We start from the raw sequence: 14,834 nt of genomic DNA on the forward strand, positions 1-14,834 counted from the left end.
AAGTGACTAAATTTTCCATTCTACTTTAGTCACTTAACCACACCTCCGACCACTTGGAGGAGTCTCATTCACAACCTCCATCAGTCCAATTTAGGACTTGGGACTTGCTAGCCCCAAGAATGGCATCCATGCCACTCAACACTTGCACCTGGTCCAAGTGCTCCTCGTGTCCGGTCCCAAGAACGACACCCAAAGGTACCACTGACATCTCAGCCCGTTACACTAAGGCCATGCCCATTCACCTTTGCTGCACTAGTGGTCCAATACCACTTGCATCACAATCCCGTCTCTCCAAGACTGGGCCATCTGTCCACAAGTGGTCATCCTAGATCCACTCCTTAGCATCCTTAAGATGCCCACAGACCTGGGGAATTGCCTTCCCCAAAGTCCCTTTGTTAGTTCCTACCAAGTCCCTTTCTGCCCCTGGCCGTGTTTGCCAACACTGCCACTGGATCGAGGCCCACAGGCCCGACCCCTAAGTCCCATGGTCCTCTGGGACTTCCTCACCTCACGACTGTGTCCTTGGTCACTACCCCAGAGGACTGCTCCTCTTCCTTTCCACAGTCTAGGCTTTTCATTTCGGAACATCGTGGCCTTACGCGAGCCACCTGGGTACTCTCCCTGCCTTTTGCCTTTAGGTGCTCTAGCCATGGGCTTAGAGCGAGGTTCCATTGAGCCACGCCTGGTATCCAAGTAGGTAGTGCCACCCACACTTGGACTGGGAGCATCGGCCAGTCGATCTCCCGGGGGAACTAGAGCTGGCTCTTGAACACTTCACCAAGCTACCCCGCTTGTCGGTCCGTATTCACTCTAGTCTTGGACTTCCCAGTGGTCAGTTCATCACCCAACACTGGGTCTGGCCTTCCTGGGCCAAACTGGCCTTTCCTGGCCAAACTGGCTCCACTGCAATCCTCCCCCTACTATACTTTTGGAGCTCACCAAACCCCCCAGGGTCTGGGAGACGAACGCTTTGGGCTTTCACCCTCTCAGACTCGAACTCGGACTCAGACTCGGACTCGGACTCGGACTCGGACTCGGACTCGGACTCGGGCTCGGGCTCGGTCTCAGCCTTGGCCTCGGTCTCGGTCTCGGTCCCAGTCCCGGTCTCGGTCTTGGTCCCGGTCTCGGTCTCAACCTCGGACTTCATCTCGGGTCCTTCTTGGACTTCATCTCGGACTCCATCTCAGTCCATCTCGGACTCCATCTCAGACTCCGTCTCGGTCCATCTCGGACTCCATCTCGGGTCCATCTCGGACTCCGTCTCGGTCCACCTCGGACTCCATCTCGGTCCACCTCGGACTCTATCTCAGACTCCATCTCGGACTCCATCTCGGGTCCATCTTGGACTCCATCTCGGACTCCATCTCGGGTCCATCTCGGACTCCATCTCGGGTCCATCTCGGACTCCGTCTCGGTCCACCTCGGACTCCACTTCGGGTCCATCTCGGACTCCAACTAGGGTCCGTCTCGGACTATAACTAGGGTCCGTCTCGGACTCCATCTCGGACACTTCCACGTGTCATGTGTTGGTCCTTTTTGGGTCCCTTTTGGAGCCTTGCTTATTGCTCACTTTGTGCTTGCTTTTTGAGCGCTTTGTTGGGAGTTCCACTCCCGCTCTCGACCTTCCAAGTTAGAGCTTTTAGTCCAAACGTGTTACACTCGTTTGGGGTTTCGCTTCGGCCACTACCACGTGGCACCCTTTCCGGCTCTACTTTGGGGCCTAGGGATTTTGTGTCTCACAACTGACACAGAGATGGACCCGAGATGGAGTCCGAGATGGAGTCCGAGGTGGACCGAGACGAAGTCCGAGATGGACCCGAGGTGGAGTCCGAGATGGATCCGAGATGGAGCCCGAGATGGAGTCCGAGATGGAGTCCGAGAAGGACCTGAGATGGAGTCCGAGGTCGACACCGAGACCGGGACCGAAACCGAGACCGAGACCGAGACCGGGACCGAGACCGGGACCGAGGCTAAGGCTGAGACCAAGCCCGAGCCCGAGTCCGAGTCCGAGTCCGAGTCCGAGTCCGAGTCCGAGTCCGAGTCCGAGTTCGAGTCTGAGAGGGTGAAAGCCCAAAGCGTTTGTCTCCCAGACCCTGGGGGGTTTGGTGAGCTCCAAAAGTATAGTAAGGGGGAGGACTGCAGTGGAGCCAGTTTGGCCAGGAAAGGCCAGTTTGGCCCAGGAAGGCCAGACCCAGTGTTGGGTGATGAACTGACCACTGGGAAGTCCAAGACTAGAGTGAATACGGACCGACAAGCGGGGTAGCTTGGTGAAGTGTTCAAGAGCCGGCTCTAGTTCCCCCGGGAGATCGACTGGCCGATGCTCCCAGTGCAAGTGTGGGTGGCACTACCTACTTGGATACCAGGCGTGGCTCAATGGAACCTCGCTCTAAGCCCATGGCTAGAGCACCTAAAGGCGAAAGGCGGGGAGAGTACCCAGCTGGCTCGCGTAAGGCCACGGTGTTCCGAAAAGTTGTCCCAAAGGCCTAGACTGTGGAAAGGAAGAGGAGCAGTCCTCTGGGGTAGTGACCAAAGGACACAGTCGTGAGGTGAGGAAGTCCCAGAGGACCATGGGACTTAGTGGTCGGGCCTGTGGGCCTCGATCCAGTGGCAGTGTTGGCAAACACGGCCAGGGGCAGAAAGGGACTTGGTAGGAACTGACAAAGGGACTTTGGGGAAGGTGTTTCCCCAGGTCTGTGGGCATCCAAAGGATGCTAAGGAGTGGATCTAGGATGACCACTCGTGGACAGATGGCCCAGTCTTGGAGAGACGGGGTGGTGATGCAAGTGGTATTGGACCACTAGTGCAGCAAAGGTGAATGGACATGGCCTTAACGTAACGGGCCGAGGTGTCAATGGTACCTTTGGGTGTCGGTCTTGGGACCGGACACATGGAGCACTTGGACCAGGTGCAAGTGTTGAGTGGCATGGAGGCCATTCTTGGGGCTAGCAAGTCCCAAGTCCTGAATTGGACTGATGGAGGTTGTGAATGAGACTCCTCCAAGTGGTCGGAGATGTGGTTAAGTGACTAAAGTAGAATGGAAAATTTAGTCGCTTACACATAGCCGTATAATTGGCCCTCACATCATCCCCTCCTCTCGGAATAATGGAAGACCAAGGTTTTATTGTAGATGGGCCGAGATCTAGAGGAACGTTAGGAGGAGGCATCGGCGGATCTGTAGGTGGTATTAACTGCTCCTGATCCCTTTCTATGAAGCGTTTCAACCATTGCACATGCACAATTAGCATAGTGCATGCATGCCAAACCTCATAAACTTGTGGTCCAACTTGTCGCAAGACCCAATACTGTCCTTTCCACTGCGCAAGGAGCCCCTTAAATAAACCACATACCGTAAGATGAGGAAAACGGACTAACACCAAATCATCCACTTTGTACTCCATAGGTGGACGATGATGAGAGTTGTACTGCCGTTGTTGTCCCACTTGTATGTGGCTTAAGTGTTTGGCAAACTCTGCTCGGACAAGTGGAAGAATGCTCATCAAATACTGATCCCATGACCTAGCATCGGCAACTCGTGGCAATTGCGAAGTTAAACCCAAATCCATTAGTAATATTGGATCATGACCATATAGAAGTTTATATGGTGAGGCACCAACAAAACTCTACACCCCTGTGACATATGTATACCGAAGAGACGGCAAATAACCATCCCAATCTGAATGTTAAAAGTTCACATACTTCGCAATCCCCTTGAATGTCCGAACGAGCCGTTCCACCAAACCGTCTGATTGTGGATGATAAGCACTCGTGAAAGTGTGGCGTATCCCCAACCAAGACGTCAAAACATGAAATGCCTCAGCCATAAAAGCGGGACCATTATCCGAAAGAATCCGCTTTGGACAAAAATGCTAGAACACCACTTGATTGAGGAGGAAGTATCCAATAGCAGTTGCAGAGGCACTAGCAAGAGCACCAACTTCCACCCAACGAGTCAAGTAGTCAGAAGCAATAATAATATACTCATTGCTAGCAATCGACTATGGAAAAGGTCCCATAAGATCAAATGCCACCAACTCAAATGGACGGGAAACTACAATTAACTCCAACCGTCCTTCCACAGCGCGAGGGCGAGTATTACGAGCTTGGCACCAAACGCAATTACGCACATACTGGATAATATCAGGTCATCTCCAACCAATAGAAAGACCTACGCAGCTTCTCAGTTACACAATGATGTCCCATATGCCCACCTAGACCAGGAGAATCATGGTAGGCATGGAGAAACCGCAGAATAAAGATAGAAGGCACCACCAGCTGTAAATGATCATCAGGATTCATCCCCACAAAATAAAGAAGGCCGTCTTCAAGGCAATATTGAGATTGTAAATGCTGGAAAGGCAAGTCATCAGCAAGTAATGCGGGATTCTCAAACTCATCTGGAAGCCTTCGAATCCACGGCTTAATCTTTTGAGCCTCGCGAACCTCATCAAGAGAAGGTAGATCTTGCTTTGCACCTTGTGAACATTGAACATCAAGTACAGCAACCGTTGACGACACAAAATCCCCGTCTAGAAAATCCACAAAGGGTGGAACAACAGACTCATCAGAAACATGAAAAGAGAATGGAGAAGGAAGAGGAACTCAAGAAAGGGCATCAACATCAGCCATAAAACTCCCTGGGCGATGAACAACATCAAAATCATATATTTGAAGCTTCAAAACCCATTGAGCAGTACGATCAACCAAGTTCTTCCACTTCAATAATGAAGTAACAGTAGCATGATCACCTTCAAGTAACGTCCGAGAACCATGTAGATATATATGAAGTTTCTCAAAACCCCAAATTGCTGCTAAACACTCCTTCTCTATCGTGGAGTACTTCATTTCTGCTAGTTGTAATGTATGGCTTATATATGCAATAGGATAGTGCTAACCAAGCACACTCGAGCTCTTTTGCATCAACACACTTCCAAGACCAATGTCAGAAGCATCCACGTGCAAAATAAAAGGTTGAGCGTAGTTAGGATATGCCAAAACCAAAGGAGTTGTCAATAGCTCTTTGAGATCCCCGAACACCCACTCACAATCCGAAGACCAGATGAAAGATGATATTGATGACTTCAACATGGTGTAGTGCAATCAGAAAGATGATCCACAAAACGACCGAGATACTGCACCTTGCCCAAAAAGTGTTGCACATCATTCACACACTTTGGAGTAGAGAACTTTAGAACAGCCATAAGTTTGTTAGAATCAACTTGCAAACCCTCACGAGAAATACGGTACCCAAGATAAGTTGTATCCTTAGACCCAAACACGCACTTCGACCACTTCAGCTTTAAACTAACATTGCGTAGCCGATCCAACACTTTACAAACATCACAAACGTGCTCCTCCCACGTCCCCTCCGAGTGGATCAAGACATCATCAATGAAGTCAGCAATCACCTCCAGCATATCGCAAAGAACTTCGTCCATCATCTGTTGGAAAGTTGCTAGAGCATTTTTCAAACCAAACGGCATCACCAAGAACTCGTACAAACCAAATGGTGTACGAAAAACAGTTTTAGGAATATCTTCTTCGGCCATCAGTACTTACCAATACCCATGAAGCAAGATTTAACTTGGTGAACCAACAACTTTGCCCCAGACCATCCAAGAGATCAGCAGTGTGAGGAAGAGGGTACAGATCTGGGATCGTCACTTTGTTTAACGGACGATAGTCGATGCAGAAACAAATACTCCCATTAGGCTTTGTTACAAGATGAGGTTCACATGCCTAAGGACTCCGCGACTTCTGAATAACACCCTTCTCTAACATCTTCTTGACATTTGCACATAAAATCTTGATCTCCTTGGGTGACCAATGACAAACGGGAACCTTGATTGGATAAGCCTCCCTGGTTAGAATTGGATGACGTGTGGCAATTTTGGCCCCAGATGATAGGTCAAATTCAAAAAGATCAGAATACTCCTTCATGAGCCAATCCACCGCTGCAACACAAAGATCGTCAGAGGGATCAGAAAAGGGAAGAACAAAACAAGATAGAAACATAGGAGGAAATAAATGGAAGCAGAGGTAGAAGTAGAGGGATAAAGAGGTATAAAAGTGAAAGGAATGGATGAAACATAAGGAAGTATAAGACAAGGGGGAGAAGCCTCAAAGTCACACTTGGCATGATTATGCTGCAACCAATCCATACCAAGAATGAGGTCAAAAGCTTGACTTGGCACCACCCGCAATGACTACAACTCAAGCTCAAAATCGCCCACACACACAACCAGATCTGCCTCATCCCGTGCACATGCATGTGTATGGCCGTTGCCATAAAGAATGAAAACTGGTTCTACCACACGACGCAAGTGTAGACAACATGTGTCAACAGGTCGAGTAATAGAAGATAAACTCGAACCTATATCAACCAACACAGAGAGAATAATAAGAGACCTCTTGTTATAAAAACGAGCTTGGAAAGTAAACACTGGATGAACCGGTGCCGAGTGAACCCCTTGATGATACTCCCGAAAGAAAGATGGAGGGGTCACTAACTTATTCACGCAAGGTCCCTCCGTTACTCGCGTGACTCCTCATTTCCCGGATGCATCTTGGTGTCCAAACCTTCCACTCCAACCGCACCAATGGGACATTGCTGATGCCAAGGTCTCCACCCAGGAAATGGAGGTCACCAATCCGAAAAACGCCGACAACGCCAATAAGTATGACCAACTTTATCATATGCCCAGTAGCGAACATCACAGCCACGACCACGTCCTCGCCCTTGTCTTTGGACTCAAGCAGCAGCAGCATCAACCTCCATTGGAACAGGACCATCACTTATAGGAAGTGGAGCTAAAGAATGTGTAGCGAGAAGTGGAAGACGTGACGTCTCATAACGTTGTGCCAAGCGAAAAGCATTGTCAAGGGTGGCGGGAGCAAGTGCATACATAAGTCCAACAAGATCTTGATGAAGTGCTGGCCACAATATTCTTAGCTTGATCCACTCCAACATATTGGGCTCCGCACGAAGCAAAAGACTTCGGAAACAAATGCCAAATTGCATCACCAACTCAAATAGCCCTTGGCAAAGACGATGCAATTGTTGGAAGGCATCATCACAATCGTCGGCATGGCCAAAGGCGCGTTTGAAGACGTCTGGGAGAACACTCCAATCCTCACAAGTGGCTGCACTCAAACCATTGTACCATTGCAATGCCGTCCCTTGGAGACACATGGGAAACTCATGTAAACATCGAGCATCATCCCAAGAATGATATGTGGCAATCACCGTGAAGTGATCGAATCAATGGTACACATCATCCCTAGGATTCCCGCGAAAGAACTCCGGCCGAAAGCAAGGATTAGCACCAAGAAGAGGAGGAGTTGTACCACGTGCCGTAAATGCTACCATCAATTGAGTTTAGTTGTTCAATTGCAAGTGCATAACATCAAACAATTGGACCAACTGTTGCTCTAGAGTCCAAGGAGGAGATTGCTGATTTGCTATGAAGATGAACGAAAAAGAAAGAGCAAAAGAAGAGAAATGATAAAAAGTTAGAAGGAAATGAAGCTAGATCGAAACCAAAATCCTAAAAGGGAATAACAAAAGAAAAGAAATGGAAAAAACTAGATTTAGACAATGTAAAAGCTAGAACTAAACCAAAATCCCAAATTCAAACACTCCTCAGGGACAATCAAAGGTGCCCCTCACCTCCACCAATGTGAGTGCTTGGAATATGGAAAAGGAATACAGAAAATGTGTATATCAATTAGCCCAAAAACCATAGCTTGTATACAGGAGCGAGTGATCTGGATTGAAACCAATCTGACGGTTACCAAAATCCCACTACACTAATATTAGTATACGGCATTGTAGCCATACACTTAGCCTTCATATCATATATTTACTATCTCTTTGTATTTGTTGATAACAAAAGGAATTAAATAAATTTATGCTCATCGGATTTGAACTTAGGTTAAATCAAATTAGTATTTAAAACCCCTATAAAAATAAGGTATTGAGGCAGAAATTTATTTTTCACCTCAATTTTATTATATTTTATTAATAATTTTGATATTAATATTATTTTTTAGTATTTTAATAATTTCATCTCTTTTCTCTCAAAAATGATCTCAAACAACCAATACAAACAATAATTTCACCAAAAAACCTCAAATACATTTTAACCCTTTGAATCTTATCTTCAACTTTAACCATTTTTAACTTTTAGGTTATTTTTGGGTTTCACTTTTTCCGCTGGAGGCAACTCAATTTACTGAAAAGCCCAACTTTTACTCCATCCCCTGATGTGACTGCTTTCGAATAAATGTCCTTGCAACTCTGGAAAACCTGTATAGACAGATTAATATAGACATATTAACCATACTCTGGCTAGTCTTTTACCTCTCGGACATCCTTCCTTGGAATACCTTCCCGCAGTGCTAATATTTTCTCTACCACCTCCGGCTGCCAGAAATATCAAACAGGATGACGGCCCTGGATTGTGAACAGTACTTACAGGACAGTCAGGATGGTTCTGTAACATATTGGTGTAAGCCAGTGTGAATGCTTCCAAACTCTCAGCAGATGCAAGGTCCCGAAATTCGGCTAGCGGTTGGACTCGTTTGGCTGCCTTCTACATAAGGATGAATAGGCGTTCGTCATAACAAGATATATTGCAATATCTAGCTTACAGCGGGGCTGATATATTCTCTGAAAAAATCGGCAAGAATCTCCTCGTCTACTTTCATCCTTTCAAGCATGTCTTCTTTGATGTAGTTTCTCTGCAACACAGATGCAATTTGAGCTTTTTAAGGAAAAGAAGCAAACCTGTGTAAGGAGATGATCCACGTATATGACAATTGTCTCCTCTAGACAAGCCTCAGCAAACCTTCGAAACGATCTGTCCTCAATATACCTGCAACACGCACATTGAAAGTCGGGTAGGTTAATCGTGTCTCACATCTTTACATCCCCAAAGTAATCGCCAAATGTTGCAACCAGGTACTCGGTCACAAGTCCTTCATGCCAATCTGCACAGACACGGATGTAAATCTACAATGTTGAACGGACTAGCAACCTTTCTGATAAAGTTTGACAAGTAGCTCCTTTACTCCAGGATCTTCAAAAATCACCCTCACGGTTTGTTGGACAGCTTCCTACGAGAATGCACTTTGTCATCGCCTCATTCTACATCATCTCCCTCCTCACCTTGGCCACCTCAAGAAACCCTTTACAGGTGTCTTCAAAATTGACCTGACATGGTAAAACTGAGAGAAAGCGGAAGATAGATGGACTTGTACCTGTTCGGCATAGTATGGAGCAAGTGACTCCATAATGTTGCCGCTCAATTCCAAGGAGAGATCGTGACAACGAATGTTGTTATTGACCTTCAACGCAGGATGGTGATTGAAGAGGGAAAGAAAAATGGAGTCTTTTACCATGGCACAAATGGCCTCAAGGCCGATTTCCGCCGCCGGCTCCTCAAGTCGATGCCGCTCTGCAGCCTGAAAATCGCCCATCACCTGACCAAGTACAGCATTAACAGTTGCCCGAAACGTGCTGGATGCAAACCTGTATAACGGCGAGAGCAATACGGTAAAGCATTACATCTGTGCTGTTTTCCTGGACATTCTGAACCTGCTCCCCAAGTATCCTGAACAAATCCACAGCAGCTGGGGTCCATAGCTTTCCTTGATCTGTTTTCTTCGGCGGCTGCACTTTATCCGCCTCCAGAATGTTGGTGTACCATTTCTGATACAGCACGCAAGCATGAAACAAGAGCACGCAAGGTGGTACGTTTCTTACCTGCATTGTTGATTGCATGCGATCCACATAGACATTCATTAGCGGGTCCATGGCTCCACTCTCTGCACATACTTGTGCTAAACTCTCGTCCACCCCCAAGTTTAGCAACTGCTCTTGATATTGTACAACCCAGCTGGTTACCTGCAGAAGTGCAAAGTCACTCGAAACCTCCACTCTGTAAACCGACCTTGAGAATGTCGATATTGGACAGGTCACTTGCACGGTCAGCCAAGGCCCTCAGCATCTGGATGAAGCGCTCAGTATACAGCTGCACCATCAGCAGGAAGATCTCATAGCTGTAAGTTGCAGCAGCAAAGTCTCAGCACTTGAAAATGCACGCAGCCTAGACTGTACCGAGGAGGAAAGCACGGGGCCACAAAGTCATACACGTCCGGCAGCTCCCCGCCGATCTGCACAACGAGTTTATCGTCGCGTAACAACAAGCTGAGAGGCAGAGAGGCTCACCGCATTCGCTTCATCCAATGCAGCGCTTAGCTCTTCCTTGACAAGCTGGTCACAAAGTTATGGTTTAAGCAGCAGCTCGCATTACACTACGCGGAGAGCATACCTTGGTAAGGAGCGTATGGAACCTGTCCTCCACGGACTTGCGTATCTCGTCATAGCAGCGATCTTTGTACCCCTTGCCATTTTTAGGTGGTTGGTCTGGCTCAGACGCCACCCCGGACGCCACCGCGGACCTTGAAACAACCATTAGCCAAACTTGGTCACGAGTTCCCGGGAACAACGTTACTTTCGAGCGGCCCTGGTGTTGGATATGAGTGCCACCGGTCCAGCTCCCTCGGCTTCAGCAGCTTCTTCGGCATGCTGCTGATCCAGCACCTCCTGCATCTCCACTACCCTGCCAACACAAGTGAGTGAGTGAGAGAAATGACAATGGGGGGCGAACCTGAGCGCACGAACGAGTGTCTGTGGGCTGCATGCAATGAAAAACATGGTGACACTGTCCGCACAGAAGCTAGAATGAACCTCTTTCGAGACAGCTGGTAGAAGTTCCTTATGTGATCCCAAAGCATTTGCTCAAACTTGTCCCGTGTCCTATTGACATCCTCAAAGTAGTCCCTGGAGAGGCACAACGTGAGAAAGACAATGTAACGAGAAGAGGAAACAATGTGTGGCTGACCGCAGTTTCTTGGCCTCCTCCTTTCTGGAAGATGCTGTCGCCAGTGCAAATCGCTTCTTGCCTTCGAGGGCCGTCAGGCTCTGTATAGTCAGAAAGAAATGCCGGCAATGTTAGCTGTGAGTGTATAGGAAGTGAAAGTTTCATGCCTCGAAAGTCGTCACGAGTTCCTTGTCGTCGTTGAGCGATGCTCTGGCTTCCGCAGCCTCGACTGAAATGGACATCATCCCCTCCACGTCCTGCGAGCAAAACGTACCGTGGGAGGAGCCTTTCTTTGTGTGGAGGAAGGATACACACACCTTGAGCGTTGTGTTGAGATTGTTGCGGACGTTGCTAAGGAGCTTGATAAGATCGTGGTGCTCGATGAGCGTCTGGCATTCCTGGCACAACCTGCGTCGCGCATGCATGTATCACTTTTCTAGCTTTGAACTGGATCGTGTTTCTTACTTGTCAATAACGAGGAAATTATCAGCGAGGCGAGCTATGGCGGCCTCCGAGGCGGTGAGCGCATCGATCCCGGCCTTGGCCTGCTCAACCTGTGCCATGACACTCGCACTGAGCTGCGCGTCATTCGCCTGGAGGGATCCGACCGAAGGAATGGTGCGTGGATTTAGGCGCAGGAGTGGAAATGTAACGAAGCCTACCTGCTGGCGCAAGGAGTAGTCAGTGCGGAGGATAGCGATGGAAGCGAGTGAGTCGGGATATGGCAGGAGCTTGGCAACCTCCCGCACGGCCGCCTCTTTGGCCTCCACTCCGAGCTCCTGCCACATTGCTACCTTAGGTCATTCGTTTGCTCAAGAGAGAAATACCTAGAACTCGACGACGCTGCCAGCCGCGCCAACTCGCACATCCGAGCTCTACCCGGCGCTCAAGGATTCCGTGGCGCGGGACATCGGGCAGCCCATGGGCGCCGCCTAGCCGCTGGGGTGGTGGCGGTGGCGGAGTCATCGAGCTACGTGCTGCTTGGACGCGGGTGGCGAGGACGTGTACCGTGGGACTGGCCGCTCCGTGCCTCCAGCTCCAGTCGGACCTCCGCGCCTTCCTCCACTCGCTGTTCGCCCAGATGGTGGGCTTCTTCATCAGGGTGTAGCAGCAGATGAGGTGGATCAACATACGGCCACTGGACAGCAGGTGAGATTTGAGGCTCTGAATTGAGGTTCCAAACTTGGGCCCTTGTCGTAAAAGCCAGTTTATGATTTGGAACAAGAACAGTAACAGCTGCAGAATCAGTAGCAACCTCATTCCTTGCAGCTGGAGGAATTGGACCACTTCTGTCATTGTGGAGCATGGCATAGCTTGCCTTTGTCCATCTCCACCACAAGTGGAAGTCACAAGCAACAACACTCTATGATCTTGAGCTGGATCCAGCCTTGACAGTTTCCACCTCCTTGTGGTGTATGATGAACCCATACTAGGATGTGGTTTTATGCTCACTCCAGTTATCTTTGATTCAACAACTGGAATGTGGAGTGTGAAGTCTCTTTATGTTCCTCCTGGAAGCAGTTATCCTCCTAATCCTTCTATGGGTTATGATGGTGGCCTTATAGTGCACTAGCAGGTGGGTTTCTTCGTCTTGTATTCTTGTGGTGGCTAATCAGGTGTTTAAAATATGATTTAGTGCAAGTTATGGCTCCATACGAGACGGTTAAAAGCCCATTACCACTAAGAATATGTCGGATGGGGTAGCAAGTATGTTCGGTCAACAAACACATTTTAACTATCTAGGCACAAGCCAGTTAAGTGACACGTGGCATTTTGTTTTATTAGTTGTTTGTGCCACAAAAGCAATAATAGAAGTTCTCCACGCGAGGGTGTCACAGTAAAATGGTGCCCATTAAGGGTGGATAACACCTTCGCAGGGACCTGGAACTTAGTTGTTTTTAGGATGGAACCTGTATGCCTCCAGTGGATGATGGTATTAGGGACTGTGAGAATTTAATCCTAATAGGACCATATCATGCTGAATAAGTGGGAGAAGCCGGTAGCGTTTCAATATATTGGGAAGGTTTTGAAGAGGAAGTTGAGACCACAACCTATAGTTACTACTCATACCTGCATCTGATTCATATGAAAGGTCCACTCATTCTTGGCTATCTACCTGTGTAGAATGGGGTTGCTCAATCATAAGAGAGTGTAGGGAGTGTAGGAGGCTTGTTTCAATTGGTCTTATGCCTCCAGATGGGCACTAACAGACCCCAAAAACATGTATTATTCAGTTAAAGGGACAACTAGCACTTGTGAGGCACACACTAGATGTGAAGGAAAATGCATATCTAAAATGCCCCAAAGAGACATGGGAAAAGCTGAATCAAGTGCTGGATGCTTATTTGTGGAACCATGGCGACAGGAGCACCTCTTCCAGAATTTTTGTCTTCATCCCATATCCGTGTGCATTCATATGCTCTGCACATGGTTGACATCAAAATATTGTGCTGTTTGCGACAGGAAATGGTTTGAGTTTTTATAAGAATGATATTGAACACAGGAAGAAGTAAACCCTCCAGTTTATAGAATAACCACCTGTTTTCCTAGAGTAATCAGCTGCTCAATCGCAGTAGACCTGAGCCAGCCTCCGATTCTCCTCTCCCGCAGTAGCATAGCCAGCGCCTTCCATCTCCCTGCGTAAGGCCGCAAACGAGATCTTATCGATAGGCGGTGGTTCTACTCTGGCGAGTCCTTGGCAAGTAGCGCGGTGCTTAACTCATCCACCCCTAAGTTTAGCAACTGCTCTTGATATTGTACAACCCAGCTCGTTACCTGTTTAGAAGTTACTCGAAAGCTCCACAATGTACACCGACCTTGAGGATGTGGTCACTTGCACGGTCAGCCAGGGCCCTCAGCATCTGGATGAAGCACCCCGTATACAGCTGCACCATCAGCAGGAAGATCTCATAGCTGTAAGTTGCAGCAGCAAAGTCTCAGCACTTGAAAATGCACGCAACCTAGACTGTACCACGGGGCCACAAAGTCATACACATCCGACAGCTCCCCGCCGATCTGCACAGCGGGTTTATATCTGCGTCAGAACAAGCTGAGAGGCAGAGAGGCTCAACGCATTCGCTTCATCCCATGCAGCGCTTGGCTCTTCCTTGACAAGCTGGTCACAAAGTTCTGGTTTGAGCAGCAGCTCGCATTAGAATACGCGGATGGTAAGGAGCGTATCGAACCTGTTCTCCACGGACTTGCGAGTGGAGATCCAGGAGGTGCTGGATCGGCAGCAGCCCGAAGAAGCTGCTTCAGCCGAGGGAGCTGGACCGGAACATCTTTCTAGACAGTTGGTTCCTGCGTCTGATTGACATCCTCAAAGTAGTCTAAGAAAGACAATGTAACGAGGAGAGGGACCGCAGTTTCTTGGCCCCCTCCTTTCTGGAAGATGCTGTCGCCAGTGCAAATCCCTTCGAGGGCCGTCAGGCTCTGTAAGTTAGGAAGAAATCCCGGCAAAGTTAGCAGCGAGTGTATAGGAAGTGAGAGTTTCATGCCTCGAAAGTCGTCACGAGTTCTTTGTCGTCGTTGAGCGATGCTCTGGCTTCTGTAGCCCCGCCTGAAATGGACATCATCCCCTCGACGTCGTGCGAGCAAAACGCACACACACATTGAGCGTTGTGTTGAGATTGTTGCGGACTGCTGAGGAGCTTGATGAGATCGTGGTGCTCGATGATTCCTGGCACAGTCGGGCATGCACGTATCACTTTCCTCTTCGAACTGGAGATCGTCTTTCTTACTTGTCAATGAGTCAGCGAGGGGACCTATGGCGGCCTCCGAGGCTGTGAGGCCATCAACCTGTGCCATGACACTCGCACCGCACTGAGCTAGCGTGGATTTGCTTCGTTTGCTGCAACGAAGCAAACGTACCTGCTGGCGCAAGGAGCAGGATGGCGATGGAAGCGAATAGGGCAGGAGCTTCCCGCACGGGCACCTCTTTGGCCTCTACCC

General features: G+C 48.6%; 1 protein-coding gene and 1 long non-coding RNA gene across 4 annotated transcripts; both read right to left on the reverse strand.

Moving 5' to 3' along the window:
- Window positions 1–8,088: 8,088 nt before the first annotated feature.
- LOC9642490 (exocyst complex component SEC6) lies at window positions 8,089–14,809 on the reverse strand. Of its 2 annotated transcripts, XM_024660783.1 has the most exons (24): window positions 11,546–11,706; window positions 11,349–11,476; window positions 11,201–11,291; window positions 11,051–11,140; window positions 10,905–10,984; window positions 10,751–10,843; window positions 10,671–10,697; window positions 10,515–10,622; window positions 10,332–10,461; window positions 10,229–10,273; window positions 10,118–10,173; window positions 9,951–10,059; window positions 9,764–9,904; window positions 9,530–9,709; window positions 9,397–9,480; window positions 9,259–9,345; window positions 9,167–9,211; window positions 9,036–9,114; window positions 8,919–8,988; window positions 8,786–8,873; window positions 8,650–8,739; window positions 8,475–8,591; window positions 8,360–8,422; window positions 8,089–8,305 (listed from the first exon to the last, which is right to left on the reverse strand). In XM_024660783.1, the coding sequence occupies exons 1-24, from the start codon at window positions 11,669–11,671 to the stop codon at window positions 8,201–8,203; spliced, it is 2,232 nt and encodes a 743-aa protein (XP_024516551.1). In that variant the 5' UTR covers window positions 11,672–11,706; the 3' UTR covers window positions 8,089–8,200. The 2 variants fall into 2 exon arrangements, with proteins under 2 accessions (XP_024516551.1, XP_024516552.1); XM_024660784.1 differs by lacking the exons at window positions 11,051–11,140; window positions 11,201–11,291; window positions 11,349–11,476; window positions 11,546–11,706 and adding exons at window positions 14,381–14,562; window positions 14,624–14,809.
- Window positions 13,337–14,234, reverse strand: LOC112341150. 2 transcript variants are annotated; one of them, XR_002990442.1, is made up of 3 exons: window positions 14,069–14,234; window positions 13,659–14,012; window positions 13,337–13,596 (listed from the first exon to the last, which is right to left on the reverse strand). It is a non-coding gene; the product is annotated as an uncharacterized LOC112341150 (long non-coding RNA). The 2 variants fall into 2 exon arrangements; XR_002990441.1 differs by having other exon boundaries at window positions 13,337–14,012.
- Window positions 14,810–14,834: the final 25 nt, after the last annotated feature.

This window comes from Selaginella moellendorffii, unplaced genomic scaffold, assembly GCF_000143415.4.
Source record: "Selaginella moellendorffii unplaced genomic scaffold, v1.0 SELMOscaffold_77, whole genome shotgun sequence".
Classification (NCBI taxonomy): Eukaryota; Viridiplantae; Streptophyta; class Lycopodiopsida; order Selaginellales; family Selaginellaceae; genus Selaginella; species Selaginella moellendorffii.

Coding starts and splice junctions, on each gene's coding strand:
- LOC9642490 (XM_024660783.1), bottom strand. CDS start 11,671: ATGTGGCAGGAGCTCGGAGTGGAGGCCAAAGAGGCGGCCGTGCGGGAG. Junction 10,844..10,904: donor GAGGAGGCCAAGAAACTGCG/GTCAGCCACACA, acceptor GTGCCTCTCCAG/GGACTACTTTGAGGATGTCA. Junction 9,481..9,529: donor TTGCTCTCGCCGTTATACAG/GTTTGCATCCAG, acceptor GTACTTGGTCAG/GTGATGGGCGATTTTCAGGC.